The 25,950-nt window shown below is 38.2% G+C and overlaps 1 protein-coding gene across 6 annotated transcripts; it reads right to left on the bottom strand.

The window, feature by feature from the left end:
• Nucleotides 1–673: 673 nt before the first annotated feature.
• CCDC34 (coiled-coil domain containing 34) lies at nt 674–25,217 on the bottom strand. Of its 6 annotated transcripts, XM_086677788.1 has the most exons (7): nt 24,844–25,217; nt 19,119–19,254; nt 12,659–12,766; nt 3,878–4,036; nt 2,699–2,840; nt 1,545–1,598; nt 1,091–1,203 (listed from the first exon to the last, which is right to left on the bottom strand). In XM_086677788.1, the coding sequence occupies exons 1-6, from the start codon at nt 25,170–25,172 to the stop codon at nt 1,594–1,596; spliced, it is 879 nt and encodes a 292-aa protein (XP_086533914.1). In that variant the 5' UTR covers nt 25,173–25,217; the 3' UTR covers nt 1,091–1,203; nt 1,545–1,593. The 6 variants fall into 6 exon arrangements, with proteins under 6 accessions (XP_025784354.2, XP_086533909.1, XP_086533910.1 ...); XM_025928569.2 differs by lacking the exon at nt 1,545–1,598 and having other exon boundaries at nt 674–1,203; XM_086677783.1 differs by lacking the exon at nt 1,545–1,598 and having other exon boundaries at nt 674–1,203; nt 19,119–19,251.
• Nucleotides 25,218–25,950: the final 733 nt, after the last annotated feature.

Genomic DNA, 25,950 nt, shown 5'->3' with positions numbered 1-25,950 from the left:
GTTAGTCACTAGAAACTTGGCAAATTACTAACCTAGCAGAAACATGGAATATGTATATTCTAAATAGGAATCACTTTTAAATCAATTTACTGAACTTTATATTGCCACAACAAATCTTCATTTCTCGACGGTCCCTAAAAAAAGATACAGACTTTTAAAATTTAGTAAAAAGTGCTGAATGCTAGTTCAGTAATCCTTTGAACTACTTTCCTTATTATGTATTCATTAGTAAGATCTTAGCTTCAATAAATATCACTTAACCCTTAACATTAAAAAATAATGTACTGCTAACCTTAATTTCAAAATTAACTACCTAATTATAATGAATGTATAAGTATTTGTACGAAGTATAGCAAAATACTATTAGTGTCTCAAGATTGCTACATGTTAACCTCAGATCCAGAGCCTATAACAATGCTTTTAAGTTTCCCTTTCAAAAACTCAACCCTCATTTCTTTGTTATAAAAAACATGCCTCTAGTTATTTAAAAATATATACATAAGGAAAAATACACCAAAAGCTATCAAGGAAGACTGTGTTTGATTACTCTAGAAGTCTAACCCATTTAGATTCTTCTAAGAGTTATTTTGAGCATGCAGTTTACAAAAGCTTATTTGAACAATTTTAGCTTAATCTTACTATGATAAACATAAACACAAATAAACACAGAGTATGAAAGAACACCATACAAATTGTTGGTTTTACTGGTATTACAATGTCGTTTTAATACAAGCTAAATAGAAACACAATTGTTAGATATCCAGTCACCTATCCTGTGAAACAATATGCCAAGATCTACCTTGAAGCACTTATAAAAATGAAAATGTATAAAACGTCTTCCTCAATTAACTCTAAGGACAACATATACAAAAACATGAACTTGTTAATAATCACATCAAATGTTGAGCTGCTGCCTGAGCAGTAAAAAAACTATTCTAATTTTAAAATTAAATAGCTCCAGGTAAAAGCATGCAATTACCCATATCTGCTATCTTTGTATTCTGCACAGACTTCCAAGGCAAAGATTGTTTCTGGCTTTCTGAACCACCAGAGACGATGACCTGTGTGGCTGACTTATTACAGGCCTTTTAGTCTTCTTTCCTGATAGGTCCTTAGCTTCTTTGGAAGGAGGCATATGAATGGGTCTCCATGGAATTGGGTTATAAAAGGCTGGTTCTGGATAAGAATTTCCACTGTAAAAATCTAAAATTATTAAAAAGTCAGAACAAAACAAGAAAAAACTTCTTAAGATCAAAGAAACTACTTATTTTTAAATTCCTAGAAAAATGTTACAGTATCAAAAGGGCAAAAATATCACTGAGAAGCCAACTTAATCCATTTAAAACTTGAACTCTAAAATATTTTCAAACAAGTAACATTTTTCAAATACAGTAAGTACTGCAGTAAAAATTAAAATATAAATGATAATTCTAGAAGTCCAAAGAGTGTTCTTAAAATCTATATAAATAAAACCTCCACATAAAAATTTTACTAGGAAATCCCTTTTTGAACCCTTAAATTGAACAAAATCTTCATTTTCTTACCTCAGTCTGGGAAACCACTGATTCTGTACTAGTTTTCCCTAGTCAGATACTAAACTTTAGAGAGAGAGAAAAAAAAGTATATTGCAATAGTGCATATTTAGCTAAAGTGAACAAAACTCTTATTCATAATGACTGAAATTCTACATTACTATCACTCAAATTGATCAGATTTCATAATATCACTAAAATTTTGCTTATTAAAAGCAGTAGAGCATTTGCAGACAAAAGTTTATTTGAACAAAACTCATTTAAATTGCAAAAAAATTAATAAAATAACCATTATTTTAGCAAATAACTTCCAGTAAATATGTACATTCCCACCTAAAGTTTTCACTTTCCCATCCAATCCTTCGGTCAAAACCACCGCTTATTACTATTTTTTTTCAGACAGGAAAAGAAGAAAAAAGAGCAGACCATGCCCGGTGCCTACTAGCTGTAATGGATGACTTCTATGACATGTGGGAGAGGCCTGAACCCTGACAGCAGGAATGTGTCGTTCAGACACTGGCAACCCACTTTGACTGCAGAGATATGTCAACACACACTTCACCGAGATGGTCAAAACAAAGTCTGGAATATGTTCTATTGTGTGAACAGAACAGAATGGGAGTATTTTTTAATAATAAATCACTTAAACAAGTGAAGGCAGCTGTCAGCAAGGCCTGAGCTTCCAACATGAGGCACAAAGAAAAACATGCAGCGCCATTTCCAACAAGGGCAGGCCCGAAGGCCCACCGGTTTTATGTCGGGGTCATACACCGCGCAGTACTCCGCCCTGCAAAACAAATGTGCCCGAGACGCTGCAAGTTCTGCCTCAGGGAGGTTTACAGGAAGGGGAGGAAAAAAAGGCCCCTTAAATGCATCCTCCTTAAGGCTTCAAAAGCCAAAAACATAAGAAAGTTTCAATGTGTTTCTTAATGTTACAAATCATTACTTTTGCAACTACTGCCTTTAAAATATACCTGATTTATAGAGAATGACAATAAATTTATTGTATCTCTATAGGAACACAGTGTGTTATAATCTTCCAGAAAATAGTAATTTGAAAGAAAAATGATTTTTACACATTTCTATTTCTGTCAAAAGGAAACATAATGTATAATATTTGCTCCTGCAAGCCATATTTATGTAAGCCACATAACATTAAAACCAACCTGTAAGTTTTCCGTTGGCATAACCATAGCCCTTTGCAGCTGGACGAGGTTTATTTTTTGCATTTTCCAACCATTCCTTAAACTTTTTCTCTGCTATTTCCTTTTTTTCCTGTAATTCAGCTTGCCGTTGTTTTTCTTTTTCCTTAAAATGACAAGACCAAAGAATCTGTAGTGATATTCTATAACTAAAAATTCTATTCAAATTGCACTGACTCTTTTCCCCAGTAGCTCCCCACCCCAATGGCTTACTGATCATAAATACTAAGTCATATTTATATAATTTGAGAGCAAAATTTAACATGGTCAGGGATACGATCTAAAGATGGCTGCCTCTAGACAACAGTAAGACGTCAAACCCAAGAAGAAAAAAGCAATTTTCTGGTTTGTTTTTTTTAACGTTTATTTACTTTTGAGAGAGAGAGAGAGAGAGAGAGAGAGGCAGGGAGGGGCAGAGAGAGAGGGAATCCCAAGCAGGCTCTGTGCTGTCAGACAGAGCTGGACACAGGGCTCAAACTCAGGAACTGTGAAACCATGACCTGAGCCGAAACCAAGAGTCGGATGCTTAACAACTGAGCCACTCAGGTGCGCCAACAATTTGTTGTTTTAAAATAGAACAGTAATTAATAAAATGTAATAAGGCTTTCATAAAAACACATTAAAAATATTTAAAACATAAACAATGATAAAGTTTGAACTAGACTGAAAATATACCAACAGGCTTATTAATATTTGTCAACCTAACAAAACCACAATTCATATTCATTTCTGAAACTTACACATAGCATAAATAAGTAGGGATAGCTTCATATATTTATTTTATGCTAAGATGGTACCAATTTTCCATAAGAAACTTAAAAAAATTTTTTTTTACTAAATTAAAAAAATTTTTTTTATTTATTTTTGAGACAGAGAGAGAAACAGCGTGAGCAGGGGAGGGGCAGAGAGAGAGGGGGACACAGAATCTGAAGCAGGCTCCAGGCTCTGAGCTGTCAACACAGAGCCCGGCCGGGGCTCAAATCCACCGCAAGACTGCAAGATCATAACCTGAGTGGAAGCCGGACACTTAACTGACTGAGCCACCCGAGAGCATCCCCTCCGTGAGAAACTTTTTATACAATATAGTTGGCATGTATGAACACCAAAGCCATACATCTCAACTGGTCACTTTAATAAAAATACCTTTTCTTTCTTCTTCTTCTCACATTCTTCAGCATTTTTTTTCTTCAACCATTCCTGATATTTTTCTTTTGCCTTTTCTTGCAAATGTTCTTTCTCCATCTCCTTTGCTGCTTTTTCCTCCATTTCTTTATTAATTTTTTGTTCCCTTTCTTTTTTTTTCTTAAATAAAAATGAAGGAGTTTTAATTGGAATATTTATAATTATGCTCATACAAGCAATGAGTGTTATATGAAGTAATCTTTTAAACTTCAGTTATTTCTTAAAATATGTGGAAACATAGCGACCGACACAATGTGGCTTATGAAAATATGTAACATACCTGCTCAATTTTAGTCTACCAACTGGGCTGTAAGTTTCATGATAACAGTAACAAAGACCTTGCTCATGAAAGTAAACTCAGAGCCTGTGACAGTACTAAGTAAACAGTAGGTATTCAATACAGATATATTGATAGTGAACTGAAATTACAACCTGTTAGACTATCCTGAATTTTGTATGTTTTAATAAATGTTGACCTTCACTCTAAAATAGGAGCGATATACCTACATTTCTTGGACAGTTTGCCAATATGAACACTTAGATAAAATCTTCTCCATCAGTGAGTTACAGAGAACAAAAAAATAACATTTTGGACCATTAGATACTGCTATAAGGGTACATACAGACAATCTCTAGCTATACAATTCTTGTAAGTCTTACACAGATCAGACGTTGGCCAACAATGGTCCCCAAGCCAAATATGGTCCACTAGCCACCTATATTTGTAAATAAAGTCTTATTGAAATGGAGCCATACCAATTTATTTATATATTTGTTGTCTATGGCTACTTTTGTACCACAACAGCAAAGTTGAATGGCTACAACAGAGTGTATGGCCTGCAAAGCCTAAATTATTTATCTGGCTCTTTACAGAAAAAAATTGGACTATAACTCAATGTTTTTTTCTTTTTCATTCAGAATACAATTTACCAACAGAGTCACATTCTAAATAAGCCAATGACATGGCTAGCTCTCCTTATCAAAGGTGTAGAAAACAACATGCAAGGCATAAGTATATGCAATACAGATGCCAGATGCATCACCCTTCACGGAGCAAAGAAATATGGGCTAAGAAACAACATTCTTCCACTGAAAGCATCTTGTAGAATACTTTAATATAAGCAATTCAATTAACACCCAAGTAACAAACATCAGTTACATACAATATGTGTCCAGTCCTATGCAGGAAAAGCAAGTCTTAAAAATCAAAGCCTGAGTCATTCCCCAAGTTGCTAAGTATACTTCTGTCTTGCTGGCCAGATGATAGCTCCAAAAAGGAATCCTTTCCTGCAATACTGGATTTTAACTACTCTACTGTCAGAAAAGCTATGAGATTGAAAAGGATCTTGTAGCATATCTGGCTCACTGATGCATGAGACTTTTCCACAACTCATCAACGAGGAGTCACCCAGTCCCTACATTGTCTTCAATTATAACAGCTAACATTTACTGAGTGCTGACTCTTCCTGTTATTTTTCTATATACTTTCTACGTTTGTACTATGTCAATTCTTATGACCACAATATGAGGTGAGCACTATTATGATCTTACCTTACAAATGGGAAATGAAGGCACAAAGAGGTTAAGCCATGTGCCTAAGGTCACACAGATAAGTGGCAGATCACAGATCATAGAGACACAGAGATGAATGAATGTTAAAAACAATTTTATGTCAATTAATTCCACTTAAATGAAATGTCAAATTCCTTAAAATATTCCATTTTCCAAAACTGATTCAAAAAGAAAACAAAGGATCTGAATAACCTTCTATCTGTAAAAACAATTCGGAATTTAAAACTTTCCCACAAAGAAAACTCCAGCCTTGAATAGCTTCACTGCCGGATTCCATCACACATTTAGGAAGAAATAATACCAATCACCACGTAAATTATTTTGGAAAACAGAAAAAAAAAGTGTAAATATTCAAACTCATTTTAAGAGCCCAGTAGTACTCTGATATCAAAACCAGACATGGAAGTCATTAACATACTATCAGGAATAAGCAAAATAACTGTTCTCATCACCAAAACCATGAAATTCTTAGGGATACATTTAACAAAACATGTGTAATACCACTGTACCTTGAAAACTAAAAAAAAAAAAAAAAAAAAATCACTGACAGAAATTAAAGATGACGCAAATAGAAAGAAAAATCATGTTTACAGATTTAAAATTTGATATTACTAAGATGTCAATTTCCTCCAAAATGATCTATATTTTTAACGTAATCCCAACTGTGGCAGGCCTTATTAAAGCAAACATGATCAGAGAAATTCTAAATTGTATATGGAAAGATGCAGAGTAACTAAAACAATTTTGTAGAAGAAAAAATGGAGGATTTACACTCTCTGATTAAAAGAATTATAAACTCAAGAATTATAGAGCTTCAGTAATAGGCTTGGGTGGTAATGGCACAGGATTAGATCAATGGGAGAGAATAGAGTCCAGAAATAGACCTATGCTTAGACGTTAATTGATCTTAAACAAAAGTGCCAAGGTAATTAAATAGGGAAAAGATTATCTTTTCAACGAATAGTGTTAGAACAATTTAGCATCCATATGCAAAAAAAAAAAAAAAAAAAGAAAAAAAAAATCCCTGATGCTTAATTCTTACCACACATTAAAAGTAACTTAAAATAGGGGCGCCTGGGTGGCGCAGTCGGTTAAGCGTCCGACTTCAGCCAGGTCACGATCTCGCGGTCCGTGAGTTCGAGCCCCGCGTCGGGCTCTGGGCTGATGGCTCAGAGCCTGGAGCCTGTTTCCGATTCTGTGTCTCCCTCTCTGTCTGCCCCTCCCCCGTTCATGCTCTGTCTCTCTCTGTCCCAAAAATAAATAAACGTTGAAAAAAAAATAAAATTTTTTTTCAACGTTTATTTATTTTTGGAAATAAATAAACGTTGAAAGAAAAATTAAAAAAAAAAATAAAAATTTTTTTCAACGTTTATTTATTTTTGGAAATAAATAAACATTGAAAGAAAAATTAAAAAAAAATAAAATTTTTTTTCAACGTTTATTTATTTTTGGAAATAAATAAACGTTGAAAGAAAAATTAAAAAAAAAATAAAAATTTTTTTTCAACGTTTATTTATTTTTGGGACAGAGAGAGACAGAGCATGAACGGGGGAGGGGCAGAGAGAGAGGGAGACACAGAATCGGAAACAGGCTCCAGGCTCTGAGCCATCAGCCCAGAGCCCCACGCGGGGCTCGAACTCACGGACCGCGAGATCGTGACCTGGCTGAAGTCGGACGCTTAACCGACTGCGCCACCCAGGCGCCCCGAAAAAAAATTAAAAAAAAAAAAAAAAAAGTAACTTAAAATATAGATAAAAGCTAAAGTTATACAACTTCCCGAAGAAAACAATGGAGGACATTTTTACCCCCTTGGTGTTAGGCAAATGTTTCTTAAACAGGACACAAAAATGACAAGCTATAAAAAAATACAATATCAACTTTATGAAAATTTAAAACTTCCCTTTAAAAAATACCACTGAGGAAAATTAAATGGGAAGAAATATTTGCTATATCTGTATATCTATATATAGATATATATGAATGAATTAAAGGAATATATAAATAATTCTTACAATTTATGAATAAGACATACAATCCTTCCACAAAATGGGCAAAAATTTAAGCACAACACAAGACAAAAACAGGACAAGAGATGTAGAAATGGTTGGTAGTGTTATAGACTGAATTGTGTCCCCCAAAATTCTATGTTGAAGCCTTAACCCTCAAAGTGACTGTATTTGGAGATAGGACCTTTAAAGAGGTAATGAAGGTGATTAAAGTCATAAGGCTAGGGTCCTAATCCAGTAGGGCTGATGTCCTTATAAGAGGAGAAAGAGACATCAGGGATATTCATGCAGAGAAAAGGGAATGTCATGGTGTGGAGACAAGGCATCCATCTTGCAAACCAAGAGAAACCAAACCTTACTGATAACCTTCATTTTAGACCAGCCTCCAGAACGATAAGAAAATAAATTTCTGTCATTTGAGCTACCCAGCCTGTGGTATTTTGTTATGGCGGCCCTAGGAGACTAATACAATAAGCTTATGAAAAGATGCTAAATTTCAGATCTCAGGGAGATGAAAACAATGACACCCCACTACACATGCACCAGAATGACTTAAAATGAAAAAGACTGACAATATAAACCTTGGTAAGGATGTGGCACAGCTAGAACTTTTATACAATAGTCATAAAAAATGTAAAATGATACAAGCATATTTAAAAAGTTTGGCAATTTCTTTTAAACACATACTTACCATACAACCTGGCAATTCAGTTCCTGAGCAGTTACCCAAGAAATGAAAACAAATGTCCACAGAAAGACTTGTACAGGGGCGCCTTGGGTGGCTCAATCAGTTAAGTGTCCAACTCTTGTTTTGGCTCAGATACTGATCTCATGGTTTGTGAGTTCAAGCCCCATATTGCACTCTGTGCTGATAGCATGGAGTCTGCTTGGGATTCTCTCTCTCTGCCCCTTCCCCACTTGGGCTCTCTCTCTCAAAATAAATAAACTTAAAAAAAAATTGTACATAAGTGATCAGAGAATTTTATTCATAATACCCCAAAATCGGAAATAACCCAATTTCCCATCAACTAGCAAATGGATGGACAATTTGTGAAATTACATAGAATATAATACTTATTGTTGAAAAAAAAGAAGGCAAAATCAATACCAGGAAATTTTAAAAACAAAAGAGGCCCAATGCAAAAGAATATATATTCTATTATTCGATTTATATGAAATTCTAGAAAAGGTAAATCTAATCCAAAGGCACAGCAGGGAGACTAATGGTTTCCTTGGAGCTGAGGCCCACTGTGGGTGGAGATCAGAGGCTGACTACAAAAGGGCGCAAGGGAACTTTTGGGAGTGATGGAAATGTTCTATGTGCCGACTATGGCACTGTTTATCCAGGTATACAAGTTTGTCAAGTCTCATCAAAATTAAGAAAGGTGTATCTTATTGTATGTAAATTATAGTTCAATGATGTTTCTTTTAAAACATCAAAAAGACTTTCTGTAGAATTTATGCCAGAGAAGAAAGAATGGAATGCCTTTAGTTGTTAGCAAAAGAACAGAGCAGGCACTCAGAGAGATGGACTAAGAGAGAGCAGCCCGTTACTAAGCGGCTTCAGGTTTTCTGGCACTCCAGTTCTATACCACACAGAGCACAATAATTAATCTTCCCTTTTTCAGGACAGGGCCCTGAGAGAACCTTTGTTTTTTGTAACTAAAGGAAACTAACAAAATAACTGGTTACTTAAAGTTTCTGAAGTTCTATTTTGGTTCCTCTAGTAGTATCTGCCACAGTGTAAAAGTATTCAGTGCATGAATAACAGTGTTATCAATCATCTGCTTTATTGATCCGAATTAATTTTTTACATTGAAATATCAGTTCCATGTCTTAAGAGTTAAAAGTAATTTTATTTTTAATCTTTTTAAAACAATGAAGGTAAATAAAGCCCTTTTACAAAATATGTGATAACATGCTGTAAAAAAAAATAAATCTAAAAATATGAATTAGTATGGCCACACAAATTTAAGAGTACGAGATGAGATAAGCCATTTATTTGAAAAGGACTTAACAATTTACAGTCATATTAGAAGAAACCAACTTTGCTAATGGATACATAAATTCTTTTTGTCTGATTACTTGATAGAACACAGTGAAAATGACTTAGAGAAAATTACACCACAGATATAGCTAAAATGTGAATGAAGCTAGAGGCAGTGGGGGACCACACACCATGAAATGTAAACAGAGGAGAAAAAAGCTAGATGCCAGACGGGAAGAGAAGAACCAGGAGAGCAGTCTTTACAAATAGAGGTAAATCTAACTAAGACTGAACTAGGAAATCTGACCGGTCTGAAAGAAAAAAAAAAATTAGAGTAATCAATTATTCCTTCATTTGTACAAGAATTCTGCAGAATAAATAAATTTAATTTCTCAGGGCTCATTTCTGAACTATTCTCATACTTATGGACTCTTGCTTTCAATAATTGGTGATTTATGTCAGGACAAGCCATTTCCCTTCAAAAGAAAAAAAATTTTTTTCTCAAATAACTGGATTAGATCTACTGACACTAATTAAAATAGAGAATATATCATCTCTCAGCGGTATCTTACATTCTCAGAAAAACAACAACTATGTTTGACTGGCATGGTAAAATGAGCTTAATGGAGCTAAAAGATAAGAGAAGCTTTTAGAGGAGAGAGAACACTATTCTGTACATGTAAAACAGTTTTGTTTTATAGCCAAAAACTTCACAAAATTATCACCCAGAGCTTGCAAATAGTCACACAGACTTAAAGAATTCTTTCTTGTTATATTATGGAATGAAGCAACTTAAAAATAATAACAACTTACTTCTGAAGATCAAATATGTTTATGGTTACAACACACACACGTCCAGCCAATTTCCTTCTTATAATATCTGGATGAAGAAAGCTATGTCATCTTCAACTTACTGAAATTATTGGTTAGGTACTCTTATTAATTCCATTGAGCATTAGATTCAATAATAGTTAAGGACAACTAGAATGAAAAATTTAAAACTCTGTCCAGTAACTTAAATATTTGACTAAATTCATAAAATTGGATCAAATAAGAAAAGCAGTACCGTTCTAAATATGTAAAAATCACAATAGGAAACAAACAAAAGATAAGTATTTTCAAAATGTCTAATTTATGAGCCAATATAAGAATGTATTAAAACTGAAAGATAGCAGATGAACATAGGGGAAGGGGGAAAAAAAGAGAGAGGGAAGCAAACCATAAGACTCTTTTTTTTTTAAATTTTTTTTTTAATGTTTATTTATTTTTGAGGCAGAGAGAGACAGAGCGTGAACAGGGGAGGGTCAGAGAGAGAGGGAGACACAGAATCTGAAACAGGCTCCGGGCTCCAAGCTGTCAGCACAGAGCCTGACGCGGGGCTCGAACTCACGGACCGCGAGATCATGACCTGGGCTGAAGTTGGACGCTCAACCGACTGAGCCACCCAGGCGCCCCATAAGACTCTTAACTATAGAGAACAAACACGGTTGATGAAGGGGAGGAGGGGGGAATGGGCTAGATGGGTGATGGGTACTAAGGAGGGCATTTGTTGTGATGAGCACTGGGTGTTGTATGTAAGTGATGAGTCACTAAATTCCACTCCTGAAACCAATATTACCCTATATATTAACTAACTAGAATTTAAATAAAAATTTGAAACAGAAAGTAATAAAATAAAACTGAAAGATAATAGATTTACTCATACATTCCAGTAAAAAATGCTTTCTATATTACAAAGAATGATGCTAGATCTTATACTGGATTAAAAAGTTATAATGTAAAAAATAATTCCTATCCTTAAGAGTCTTAAAATTATAAGGAAGTGAAGATATATGCATAATACAAAATAGAAACAAACTATATAGATAATGCAAGGCAGTGTATGACAAAGTGATATAAATTGAACAAGGATTCAGAGAGGGAAAGAGTTTCTATTTCAAGCATGTAATCAGTGAGTGATTCATGCAGGAAATACTTCAAGTTGGATAATAAAGGGAAAGGTAGGGTGGAGGATATGATGAGATTCCATGTTGATGAAGTATAATATAAAAAAATAAGGAAGTAAGAAACAGAATGGAAGTGTTCTCAAAACTTCTCATGACTACATATCCCTGGTGGGGAGCACAGTCCATTGAGATTTCCTTGAAATCTGTTGTGTATCTTAAACACAATATAAAAGTTATATTCCACCCCATTAAATATCTATGCTTGCTTTAATATGAAAATAACACTCTTCCTCTCAAAAATTTCCAGTAAAACTAATACTCTAAGAAGATGGGCCACGATAATCTTATGTGTGCTCCCAGAAGAATGCTAGTAAGAAACAACAGCACAGAAGGAAGGGAACCACAGGAGGAAGATACCGCTCAGAGAGCAGAGAGTAGAAGATCTTTCACCAGCCAGGCTACAATTGTGAAAACATTATTCAGAGGTCGGTAGGGAATCATAAAAAATATATTTTGAATTGGGGAATGACGTTTGCCTTTTTAGCAAGATCAGTCTGGCAAAGACACAGAGGTTGTATTCATTCACTCAACAAACATTTTCGGGTATCTATTATGTGCCAGGCACTGATCTAGCTGCTAGAGAACTGAAGAAAAGAGGCAAAAATCTCTGGTCTGATGGAGTTCACATCCAGTGTGGGGAAATAAACAGTAAATAAGTTGAAAGATACAACAGGACCAGATAGGAAGAGATCACAAACAGGAGAGTAGGGACTATACAGGAAAGGTGGGGTGAGGGGGGGGTCACACACAAATGAATATAATTCTGATTATGCTGACGTGGCTGAGCTGACAGCAGTACTCATAACAGAAATCAAAGGAGAATGGGCACAAATGGGTTGTTTTAGATTTGCAGGCTTAGAGCTGCCTGCCAACCGAACAGATGGAAACCCAAGACTCCAGCATGTCAGGCCTAGAGATAGAGACTTCATGACTACCTGAAGCAAGACACAAGGAAGCCACAGGAGGGAAAAAGGGAGAGAAGCAGAGAACAAAGGGTAGAAGACAGAGACTTAGCAAATGTCCATGAAGATAGAGGAAAAAAAATCAGGTCAGAGAAGAAAGAAACTGAGAGAAAATAACAAAAACCTAGGTTATGAGGAGTAATGAAAAGAAAAAGACTTTGCAAAAAGAGCAGTCAATATGTGGGTGTGCATTTTCTTTTTCTCCCTACCTGTTCATTCTTCTTCTGAACCCATTCCTTGTGCTTTTCTTCAGCAATTGCCTTTCTTTTTTCACGCTCTTCCATTTCTTTTCTTTTTTCTAGCTGTTGATTTAATTCCTACAGATTTTTATTCAAACAAAGGCAACATTTAATAAAAGTACTTGAATCGTATATTAAAAGCAAGTCTGACATTAACCAAATTAAACAAGAACATAATTTCCTTTATAGAAAGTACACCATTAGTGACAATAACTTACTTCAGTAACTAGTCTATGATGAAAAGAAAGCATTGGTAAAAACTATAAGTCATTTTTTAGAAATGCAAATAATTGCTTGGCAGCAAAACACTAGGTTCTTAGACTAAACTTCAGCTAAATTACCCTCATTGAAATCAACTTTCCCACACATAAATTTTGGCATCACTGTATGCTACTGGCAGAAGCTCAAGAGAATTGCAACTTTTTTAGCTATAAAAAGCTTCTAGATTCTTAATGCAGATAAAGGACAGGAGTTAAATAATCCCTAAATTAAAATTTTAATTCAGAGTTAACCAAAAGAAGAAATGTAGAGAAGTGATTCAATTTTCTTGAAGAAAAAAAAGAATCCAGATTTTTCTTCACTGATTTTATAGCTGCTGGAGTGTAAAACAAAACCACATTCATATCCCAGATTATTTAACTGCCTTGCTGTCACTCGAATCTACACGTTTGGGCATTTCCTCAGGAGAAAGAATGTAGAAGGTATGGCCAAATAAAACTTCGAGCTGAATGCCACCACTCTGTCACTCATCAGTTAAATTACTGCATTAGTTGAGAATGCTGTTCAAACTAGACTCCTAGGACTCAACTGCCATAATTACTGGTTATTTTTCTTCTCCCTCCTTAGATACTAATAATCAGATACTTTTATATCTCTTTCATTGGACCTCAGTCCTCCTCCCCAGCCCTCCCTTTCCCAAAGACCTACCTACCTGAGCGTGGGTGCTAGTGGGAGGGCCAATTTTTCAACTGTCAGACAATTCCAGTGTGATACATGAAATGAAGATAAAACTTGACACCAAGAACATACCTTTTGGACTTTAGAACAACTGGTCGCAGGATACCTGTCTTCCATGACCTCTCATCCTAAAATTCTGCTGCATAGAAAATAGCTGCCCTCACTCGTTCAGAAAGTCTTCCAACTTTTCAACACTATACACCCCTCACCACCCCAAAAGAAAAATATCCATCTTGGTTTTGAAGGGATTCTTCATTACCTCTACAGATGCTATGCCTTGATTATTCACCTAATATTTTTTTTTACGCAGTGCCTACTATAAAGACAGCAAGAACGAAGATACAGATGAAATTCCAGACGTCTCCAATCTTATGTGAATCTACATATGAAAGCATTAAAGCACCATATTGTGAGGGGCTGTGTTTAACAGTTCAGGAAGTGGAAAGGAAGGGAGGGGAAGAGGAGAGAACCAGTGTGAACCACGGTAGTTGGAAATGAGTACCATAAGAGGGTCAGTGAGGAGATGGTTTGACAAGGGCGGGGCAGACTAGAAAATCAGAGCGTCGTACTAACTAGATAGCAAAAGGTCTTTCGAGACAGGCACAGCAAATTGAACACTACAAAGCAGGAATACATGGGAAAGGGAATGATTCTGAACCCTTCAAGTTTGCAGACTGCATTTGAAGAGAGGACAACTACTTTGAGGGAGCTGACTGGGAGGCTGCCACAGTGTAGGAGTAGTGAGGGGAAGAAGGTCTGAGAAGAAGTGTGTGTGTGTGACTGCTAGATACAGATCTGACAACCACATATCCAAAATTTTCCAAAATACTCTTATTTTATTTTTAAGGAAAGTAGTCATTTAAACATACAACTAATAATATGATTGATTATATTTATGTACCCTTTTAAGATTCTTCACGTAACTATACTAAAAACTCAGAGAAAAAAGCAGACTTATTCTTCACAAATTTTAGTTGATGTAAGAATTAAAGATGAAGGGTCAAAAGTACCTATAACTGACAAAATGCTGTAACTGACTCAAACGGTGCTCTACTGTCAGGATGTCTGTTCAAGTCATTGGCTACCCCAGAATACACATCCCTTTCTGAGACACAATCCCCTCTCCCCAACAAACACACAGGCGGCCCCTCTCAGAATTCCCAGCCTGACAGCCTCCACCTGTTTACCACCAGGCCATGCCTTTTCCAGACACAGCCAGCATCCTCTCCAACACAGACCCTAGGATGTCTTTTGAGAGACCACTGAGTTTCAACAGAATTATAGTTATTTTCCCACAGAGTGAACACTGGATTATGGAAAACCAAAATCCAAAAAGGATCCTAAATGTATATTTTTATTTCAATAGCTTTTGCTGACTTTCGAAGAACTTTTGATCACTGAAGGTAGGAATCAGGAAAAGTTACAGTTTTGAGTTTCATCAACTCTAAATATATCCTGCCCTATTTCTTTATTAAGGGCTAATGAATGAAATGGCCATAGGCAAATGGGGAAAAAAAAGAAAAAAGCACCTGGATTATTCACACACTAGATCATTTTTATAATTTAGAACAGATTGTATTAAAATGTTAAAGCAAATGTTAAAAATTAGAATTAACTAAAGGTTATAAAGAATTTAGGGCAGTCTAAGTAAGTTTTTTAAATAATAAAAATTTAAATATAAAATGTATATGATCTATAATACCAATATGCTAGTTTTTCATAATACTAATGTTCAACATTTACTATATTTATCACTCAACATTAGTTACAAATATAACCAATTTTATAAGCACCATATGTTGATGGATTAAAGAAATTTCTTTTTAATTTTTAAAAAAATTTTAAGGGTGCCTGGGTGGCTCAGTTGGTTGAGCATCTGACTCTTCATTTCCACTCCGGTCATGATCTCGCAGTTCACGGTTTGAGCCCCACATCAGGCTCTGCACTCAGCATAGAGATCGCTTGACATTCTCTGTCTCCCTCTCTCTCTGCCCCTCACCTGCATGTGTACTCGCTTTTTCTCTCAAAAATAAACATTAAAAAAATAATAAAAAATTTTTAATTTTTTTAAAATAGTTTTTTAATTTAGTCTTAGAGACATGTCTGAAACAAATGCCTGTCTAAAAATCTGTTGCTAAAATGAAATTTAGGAGAAGAGATGATTTTTTAATGACCCAATTATCCTTTAAATTTTCCTTTAAGTTTTCAAGGAAAAAAACAAGACCGGTAGGGTAAGTTCAAAATTAAATACTAAGTCTGACCCATTCATTTCTACAATACACCTTGATATTATGGAAAAAACACTTAAGAAATTGGAAGCTGAAAGAACGAGGACCCAGTCTCAGCTTTGCCAGGAACTGAAACATTGGCAAAGTTACTTTCTGGTCCTCAACAAGAATCTGAAATGAATTGTTCCTTATGACTAATAATCTGTGCTTTTAATGGTACGACTTGTAAACAAATTAGAGAATGCAATAAAGTAGGACAGAAAAATAAGAAAAGCATCACTTAGAAAATAAAACAAGGAATAGGGCGCCTGGATGGCTCGGTCGGCGGAGCATGTGACCCTTGATCTCAGGGATGTGAGTTTGAGCCTCATGTTGGATGTAGAGATTCCTTAAAAAATAGAATCTTTGAAAAAAAGAAAAACAAAACAAAGCAAGGAAAAGGCATGAAAATAAATGTGAATATCACAAGAACGTAAAATAAACTTATAAAGTGAGTAGTGGGCCTATATGTTTTTATACCGTTCACATGAGTGATACACTAAGATTCATGCTAAAATATTTTAATTGGTTTAGAGTTAATGATGTAACCATAAGAAACTTCAAAGTACTAAATACATGAAGAGATTTTAATCTTTCGACTAAGCATACCCTGCTACCTGCTTAATCATTGTGGTAGGGACTTTATACTCATTATTTTCATTTGTTCTCAAAACAAATCTTCAGGATTTATTATTATCATGTTTTAAAACATAATAACAACTAACTTTCACTGAATGCTTCCTATATACTAGGGTATCTCCTTATGTTCACTTGGGTCCTCATAACAACACTATGAGGTCAATATTATTCTCCCCCTTTTATTGATAAAGAAATTGAGGCAGAGCGAGGTTAAGGATATGCCCAAGACCTAAGTTTTTAATCCAGAAAGTACAGCTCAAGAATTTATGCTTTTAACCACACTATTATTGCCTCTCTAACATCTGGTTTACAGATAAAGAAACTGGGACTCAGAGAAATTGGGTAACTCTGCCAAGGTCACAGTTAGAATGGCAAAACTAAAATTTTAGGCTTGTTCTATGTGACTCCAAAGTTCAGGCTCCCTTTTGAATTTTTTGTAATTTAATTGACTTCTTTTACTTCTTTTACAGAGTATGCTGACTCTGAAATAACTTGAAGGGATTCCTCCTTTCCTTAATGTAATAAGTGAATCTCTAGGTTGGAGATAAAGCGAAATACCATAAACTGAACTCCACTTTACCAATGGCTCACTAGATCAGTGTTTTCCAAACTGAGTCTAAAACCAATCTGTGGGTTTTAAAAACAAAAAATAAAGGGGTGCCTGAGTGGCTCAGTCAGTTAAGCATCTGACTCTTAGTTTTGGCTCAGGTCATGATCTCACAGTTCATGAGATGGAGCCCCATGCCGGGCTCTGCGCTGACAGCACGGAGCCTGCTTGGTACTCTCTCTCTGCCCCTTCTCTACTCACGCTCTAAATAAATAAAGAAGGAAGGAAGGAAGGAAGGAAGGAAGGAAGGAAGGAAGGAAGGAAGGAAGGAAGGACAGAATACCAGATTTTGCACAAAATCAAGACATCGTTTCAGATACGTATATGTATACATTTGTGTATGACATGAAGCAAAGTATATTTCTCACCAGGAACAAATATTTTGAAAGCTACTGCACTAAATAATGGAATTAGAAATGTTAAAATTTGAGGCTAAAACTCTGGGGTCTCAATAAGTCACATTAATTCTGAAAATAAATGAAAAAGCTTTAGAAAGGCCACAAATAGCAATGTTATCAGTAACAATACCAATACAACAATACCAGTCACCATATTCTGTCTCATTTAAACCTCACAAAAATCCTGTGACATAGGTATTATTTTTATTCCTATCATACAGATAGGAAATTGAAGCGAAAAAGTTTAAACAAGCCCACCTGGCATCAAATATTAAGATCTTTCTCAAGTCCCATGCCCTTCTAAGAGGAAACAAGTACTACTGTGCACTTCTCCAGGAATAAATTTGTGTTTTACAAACATCATGCAACAGGGACACAGCAGAATACACTGGTTTCTACAATCATTGAATCATGCCACGACCCCTGAATATGTGACTGCCTACACAGTTCAAAATCCATCACAGAAATAACTAGTGACAAAACTGATATGGAAAATTTATTACAAGAAGATCATGGACAGCAATGCTTTAGATCCAGGGATTTTTATGGCAACATAGTTACTAATAGATTACATTTAAATATATGACAATAGTGAACCAGTTAATTATATTCTAGTATATATCTAATACACTTAAAATACATTTTAATAATCTTAGCCAACCATTTAGAAATGATGTCATAAACACATTCAATTATACAGAAATATATTAACAATATGACAGGTGGAAAAAAGGTTACAAAAGAGTTTGATGCTGTTTCATTAGAAATAAGACATACCCCTTACCACTCAGATCTACTTGGTTTCTAGGTTCAGATAGGGAGAATCCAGATAGTGAATAACTACAGGATGCCAAATCCTCCAAATCCTCCAAATCCTCCAAATTCGTTGCTAGGTTCTCAGCAGCAAATACGAAGAGTTCAAAGGATTCATGTGAAAATGTATCTCACGCTATTTTAGGAGTTTGGAGAGTGAGAGTTCAGAGAGAATCACAAACACAGAAATGCCCACAAGTGAGGCAGCGAGGCACAGAGAAACTGAAAAACCCTGAAAGCCCAGCAGATTCCCGTCTCCCCCCACACACTCACCCTAGGCCAAATGCTCTGAGTGATAGTGGGGTAGGTTTCTGTCTCTATTTCAATTTTGGTTTCTCTTTTTTCTTAAAAATTTTACCAAATAAATGCAGTTGCATTTACTTTAGTTAAATGTATATATGGTGAAGCTCCATTTTATATGTCTTAATATACACACTTGTAGTTTGGTTTTTTTTTAATTTACACTGCAGAAAATCTGGAAGGCTATGTGCAATAATATTAACATTGGTTATGTTTAGGTGGTAAAATTAGAGATTTTCATGTTCTTCATTATACTTAGCTGTATTTTCCAAATGTTCTTATGATGAATGTATTATTTCTACAAGTAGAGAGATTAAAGCAGAAATAGCAAACTGATACAAAGAAACGGAAAAATTTTGTTTTGAGGGATAATATTAACATTTTACTTGTGACAGCAGCTCTAATTTGTGAACTCATAGATTCAGCAAAAAGGATACTGTCTAATTTACCTCCAGAGCCTTCTGTTGCAGACGGTCACGTTCTTCTTTTTCTTTGCCAACAAACCACACTTCCCATGGTGTCAGGCGGCTTTCGGGTAGGCACACCTGTTTCTGTTCTTGGTTATCTTCTGACCCAACCACACTGCTACAAGAGAGAGGACACTATAGCATCTGTATTCAAACGTCTTTGGCTTAACAGTCAAAATCACTGAAACTACACAGCAAAAGCAGTATAATATATACTAAATGTATTTATAATACTGTGATTTTTATAAATACATACATATAAATTTAATTATATATAAACATACACTTGAAAAATCATGAATAGGAAGTCCAATATTGGAATTAGTTATCTATCAAACTGCTTTTGAATTCATCACCTAAAATCACATTATTTAAAAACCCATTGGGATAACTATACCAATCCATTTGGCTCAATGACAACATTTTTTTTTTTTTTTATTCTTAAAAATCTCTCTTGGGACACCTGGGTGGCTCGGTCAGTTAAACGTCCGACTTTGCCTCAGGTCATGATCTCGTGGTTCATGGGTTTGAGGCCTGCATCAGGCTCTGTACTAACAGCTCAGAGCCTGGAGCCTGCTTCGGATTCTGTGTCTCCCTCTCTCTCTTCCCCTCCCCTATTCATGCTATGTCCCTCCCTCTCTCAAAAATAAATAAACATAAAAAAAAAAAAAATCTCTCATCTGGACAACTAATTACAACAAATGATCCTAATCAGATCCTGGAGCAGACTTTCCCCTTTTCCTTCCTTAAATAGTCCCAGGGGGGTAGGGGTGGGGGTGAGACTATGTGTGTATACACACACACACTCAGAATGATAAAGCAAATGTGTTAACAATTAAGGATTTTGGGGGTGCCTGAGTGGCTCAATCAGTTAAGCGTCTGACTTCAGCTCAGGTCATGGTCTCATGGTTCGTGGGTTCCAGCCCCGTGTCAGACTCTGTGCTGACAGCTCAGAGTCTGGAGCCTGCTTCAGATTCTGTGTCTCCCTCTCTCTCTATCCCTCCCTCATGCTTTGTCTCTCAAAATAAACAAAAAAGGTTTTTTGTTGTTTTTTTTTTTAATTAAGGATTTTGGGTGAAGGGTAAACAGAATTTTGTTTTCTTTAAGATTTTAAAGTAATCTCTACACCCAAAGTAGGACTCAAACTTGCAACCCAAGATCAAGTCCCGTGTTCTACCAAGTGAGCCAGCCAGTTGCCCCAGAAATTCTCAACTTTTCTGTTAAAGTTACCAAAAAATATATATGGTTCTTATATTCTTTAATGTTCTGGTTGACTCCCTTCTGCCATTCTTCAGACAGGGTGTTTATGACTCCCCAGTTTAGTGACCTCCATCTCCACTATGCACCTCTGTCAGTCTGTCTCTTTTTAGGTACATGGAAAAATAAGTACTCATTCATGCTCAAGAGAAGAGGGGAGGGGAGGAGAAATACTGGGCCTCAGCCAGATACACAAGCCTCATAAAACTTAGCAAAAGCGGAACCATTAGGACCCAAGGAGAGAAAGGTTGTTCAGGACCCAAGGCAGCTCTAAAGACTAGGTGTTTATAGACTCAGTGCCTCTGTCTCTTTAACATTCCTGCTTCAGGCAACCAACTGCCTTGCCCACTGCTCTGCACAACTTCTTCTACCTCACAGCTTCGGCTTACTCATTTTTTTTTCCTGCTATTCATTCATCCATGTCCTCATGCAATTTGTATTCTGGCAGGAAAGAGACACTGTTGATGTGTTCTTTATTTCTCATATGAGCGTTTCCTTCTCCGTCTTGAAGAAACACCTCATCGGCACCCACAGTTTCAACTACCACCGGGTGCGGATGGTGCCCACATCAGTCATCCCAGGCCAGATCTTTCTCCTGAGCTACAGACGTATTTCCAACCATCTGACAGACAGCTCCACCTAAATATCAATCAGCGGCAAACACTTCTAATCCTCTTCTACCCTCTCCACTGAGAAAAATTTTACTTCTCTTAAAATCCTACCTCAGTGAAGAGGACCAAGAGCCACCCAGCCAGCCACGCCAGACACCCAGACCTATGTTCCTCCTCCTGTTCCCTGTCCACATTAGTGCCCCCACCACCCACACCTACGCCATTACCTAGTCATGTCTCTTCTGCTTCTTTCAATTTTCTCAAGCCGTTTTCCTCTTTCCCAACCTTACCACCACGGGGTGGACACAGCCGGCCTTTCTGCCTCCGTTTCAAACCATTTTCCACAACTCTGGACAGATTCAGCCTTCAAATGCGATCATGTCACTCCCTACCTCAAGGGTCTTCTGTGGCTCCTGCCCACAGGATGAAATCCAAACTCTACAGCCTGACACCCACGGATTGGCTCCCACCTGTCTTCCCAGCCTCTTTTGCCAATGGCTGCTCTGGACCCTACCAGTCTTGTCTCACTGAAGCAGACTGATGAATGCGCCATGCCCCTGTGCTCCGCAGTTTCGTCTAAAACTGAAATGCCTCCACCTCCCCAGGGCGAGCCATGCAAGAGCTTGGTTTGGAAATACAACGTCTGGGATGAATCTCTACCTGCTTCCTCCTAGCTAAGTACATTTCTGAACCTACTGAATCCTCTGTTCTCATCCAGCACATGGACATGAGAGCAGAGGCTCCCTCACAGGTGCTACTGCATGAGACAATCTATGCTACGGCACTTAACACAGATTCTGGGCACTCAGTGAGCATTTGGTGGGTGTCATTTTGTAGGAGGAGGAGTTCGGCTAATCCTACTATCCCTTCAAGATTCAACTCAGGGGGGGCCCTGGGTGACTCAGTCGGTTGAGCGTCTGGACTCTTGATTTTGGCTTAGGTCATGATCTCTGGGTTCGTGGGATGGAGTGCTGTGTCTGCTCCCACACTGGCAGTACAGAGTCTGCTTGGGAGTCTCTCTCCCTCTCTCTCTTTCTGCCCCTCCCCCTCTCGCCCTCTCTGTCTCTCTCAAAATAAATGAATAAACATTAAAAAAAAAAAAAACATTCAATTCAGGCATTAATCTTTATTCCCTCATAGTAAAACTGCAAAATATCTGGACTAAGTGCCTTGGGCTGTCTGTCACTTGTCCATCTCTGCCATAGGCTATGAATTCCCTACAAACAGAAAGCATGTTTTAACTCATTTTTTATTTCAAGAGTCTAGCTTAGGGCCTAGAATACAGTAAGGTTCTAAGAAATATTTGTTGAAAGGGTGAGATCAGTGTTTTTCTTAAAAAAAAAAAAAAAAAAGACACTTTAAATATTAAATGTCTTGTCTTAACATTTTTAACAAATGGTATCATATACACTACAAAATGTACAGCATACACACTACACCTCTACCCATAATCAAGAGGCTTAATAAGCAGCTTTTTACAACTAAGACATTTATTTATTAAGGCATGGTTTTCCTAATGCACAGAGTGATATAAAAACCAGGATAAAGGTGAATAAATAGAAGGCCCAAGGCATATGATGAAAGACTCCAGGAAAATACTTCTCAGTATCTTTTCTGAAGTCAACTGTGAGCTTCATCTCAGTCCCGTCCAACACGCTCGAAGCCATCCTCTAAGCACGGCTCTATGAACACCTAAAATACCCAGAGCTCATCTCACCATGCGCACCTGATGCCTCAGTCTATCCCTGTGGCAGATGAACAATGGGCACAAGGCATACAATCCCACACAGCTCTGGGTGTACTCCCTGGTCCATGGAGAGAATGCCCACTGCTGGAACGGGGCTGGGACTATGGCTCGGGCTGCCTGCTCTCCTCATCACCTCACCCCCAAACTGTCCAGGGCACCAACTGAAGGTTGGAGGTAGGGAGGACAAATGAGGAAATTTTGTAAACACTTACTTTCCTGAAAGGAAATGCTAGGTTTTCTGAAGCATTTGAAGACAGCCACTGTATCTACATGTTCTCTAGGAGTGGGAATTAGGCATTCATTCAGCACATTTATTGAACACCTAATAGGCATCTGCCACTTGCTACCCACAAGGCCTGGCAAGTTGTGTATTCCTTCCAGGCCATATCCTACCTATTCCCTTTGGTTCATAGGGAATGAGCTGTGATATGGCAGCGATAAGGAGGGAAGCCTTAGTCCTGGGATGCTACCAGCTTGTTTGGGCTTTGGCTAAAGTGAGACATAAAACATGTCTGGCTCCTCTCCTGAGCTCCACTTGATTAGGGCTCTGACTCCTGGAAGCTAACGCAAGGTCTCAGTAGCTACTCTGTGGTTTTGATAACCATCGCTCCTCCATAGGTTGCTAAACTGTGTCGACACTGCTCAGCCTTGTTGGTTAGACTCAGAAGGTAGTTTCCAAAGCCTTACAATTATTTCAAAAATCCTTGGGACCAACTCAATCCTGAAGAATGCCTATGATGACCCACATGAGAATGGACTCCCGAAACTCTATCATCAAGAACCACTATCAGGTTGATCAGAGGCCTGTTTCTTGTTGTTACAACCAGTCTGGACAAGTGGCTTGCTTGGTTACTCTTACTGACCTCCATTCCCCCAATGTACTTACTTTTACTTTCTCACTGCTGTGACTGTGTATAGCAGTCATCTCATATGGTTCCATATTCCATCCACGCATTCTGGGTATGACGGCCTTACCCTCAAGCGGGCTACCTTGCTGCTTACACATGAAGCATACGTTCTCTGGCCTGTATTTCTGAGATCTCCTGTATTGTGCCTTACACAGCTTGATAATCAGAAACTTGTGAGTGTGTTCTAAAGATGATGCACGAGCCTACTCCAGAAGGAACCTGCATTACTCAGCCTGTCTCAGAAAGTTATTCCTGCAGGGATAGGCCCTTTGTTCTTGTTTCTATACAGCTCATAATAATAGGCATGTCGCATAGGGAAGACAGAACCTGATCGGTATACCTCAGTGCTAGGCCTGGCTCTGCTAATAGCTAGGTGGGTGCTTCTGAATCCCACTTTGTACTTGTATCGAGCCACAGTTTTGTTATCTGTAAAATGAGTACAATAAGTTCATGTAGGCTTTAATTTCGTGAGAGTGGAGGCCATGTCTATCTTGTTTATGGTCCCCTGTATCTAGATTAGTATGTGGCACAAACTAGATGTTTGTTGAGTAATTGTAGAAATTAAAAAAAAAAAAAAAAAAAAAAGGTGATTTTAATAATCTCTTTGGTTCTAGCACTGACTCAGTGATTTCTATTCTGTTGGGTGAGTGGTCAGACCAGACCCAGCCTTGTCTGTGGATGCGGGGATGGGCATTGCTAATCTATGTTTCAGCTCCTCATTTATGGCCCCCAAAGCAATACTGCTTTACTACAACCTCCTTCACTGGCAATCAGATCTTTTTCAAAATAACCCCAGGTACTACCAAGGCGCAGGAAACAATTTTGGTGTTAAGCGTTTGAACAAGAGTTCTGGTGTCCACAATCTGACTTGTGAATATTCAGGAAACTCCTGAAATGGTGGAAAATTTTGTGTTTTTGAGACTACGTACGTTTTTCTGCACAGGGACTGTAGCGATCATATTCTCAGTTAAAGAGATTTAGAATCCTAGAAAATCTGCAGGCATGTGTGAGAACTGGCCCACAACTCTACGTGCAAACAGCAGCGGCACCTCAGAATGCCGGGGCCTGCACGGCCCCGGCCCCGAGGCGGGCGCCAGGAGGGTGTCTGGCCGCCAGAAGAAGGAGCTTGCAAGGGTCTAAGGGATCTTGAGAGGGGCAGTACCGGCCCGTAGCCCAGGGTTTACCTGACGCACCCCTGTAACTCCACTCCTCTCAGGTTCGCCACCTTAGCTTCTAAATCCTGAGCATCTTCCTCCACGTCCTCCTCATCCTCCCCGTCGCCATCGTCGTAGTCAAACGGGAAGCTCTGGTGGCCAAGGGGAGACAACAGTGACATGGTGGAATTGCTGCAGCTCAGCGGCGGCGACGGCCAGCAGACCGTCACCGTCTCCGGCCCCTGCCCCGGGGCGCCCGCCATGAGGTCGGAGAAGGGGCCGGAGGAAGGCCGAGACCTGGACCTGCAGCCGGCCGAGGAAGCCGGCGAAGCAGCCCCCAACAGCCCGGCCGCCCACATCGGGCCCGCCAAGTTCAAACCGGCAGAGTGGCGGCGGGGACGTGCTCTCCCAGCAGGCCCCGCGCGCGCCGGGCCGGCCTATCCCGGCGGGCGCAGACCTCGCGTTGCCATGGCGACGCGTGGAGGCCGCGAGGGCTTTGTCCCCGCCTGCGGAGCGCGGCTTGCTGCGCCAGGGCCTCCCTCTGCCCGCCGCTGACGGCGTGCGGGGCGCGTCCCTCGTTTGCTGTTCATGTAGTACAAGAAATGTGCTGTCACTGAGCGAGGCAGAGCAAGAGGCGGAAGCCAAAACTACCGCCGTATATTTAACAGGTCAGGGTTTTAAGGATCAGTCATTTCTTGCCGCACACAGCCATATTTTATGGGGAGAGGAGAGCGAACTTTATCCAAGTTTCCAAGTGTATCCAAGCATGCTCTTTGAGGGCAATCTTCCGTTGTTTTGGGTAGCACCTCGTTTGCCTGACATCTTAAGGTAACTAGTGTGTCGGTGCATGTGAATTTTGAGGTCTTTTTGAAGCTTCTAATTTACAAGGGGCTGTGCTAAGCACTAAAGATAGAGTAAAAGCCCTGCCTTCACACGTTCCTCATTCTTTTGTGGTGTAGAATCATCGTATTAAAATATTATGTGATCTGCATTTTATGATTTTTTTGGTGAGACCTCGGAAGGAGCACTGTCCTTTTCAGGTACTGGGAATAGGGATGACGGTAGCAAGGAAGAAGTGGTAGACAATAAACCTGGATGCTTTGTTCATGCTGACAAAACTGTGCACACTTGTAAATA

Source organism: Puma concolor, chromosome D1, assembly GCF_028749965.1.
Source record: "Puma concolor isolate L17-30 chromosome D1, mPumCon1.1.hap2, whole genome shotgun sequence".
Classification (NCBI taxonomy): Eukaryota; Metazoa; Chordata; class Mammalia; order Carnivora; family Felidae; genus Puma; species Puma concolor.
This window is presented reverse-complemented; position numbering and strand designations above follow the sequence as displayed.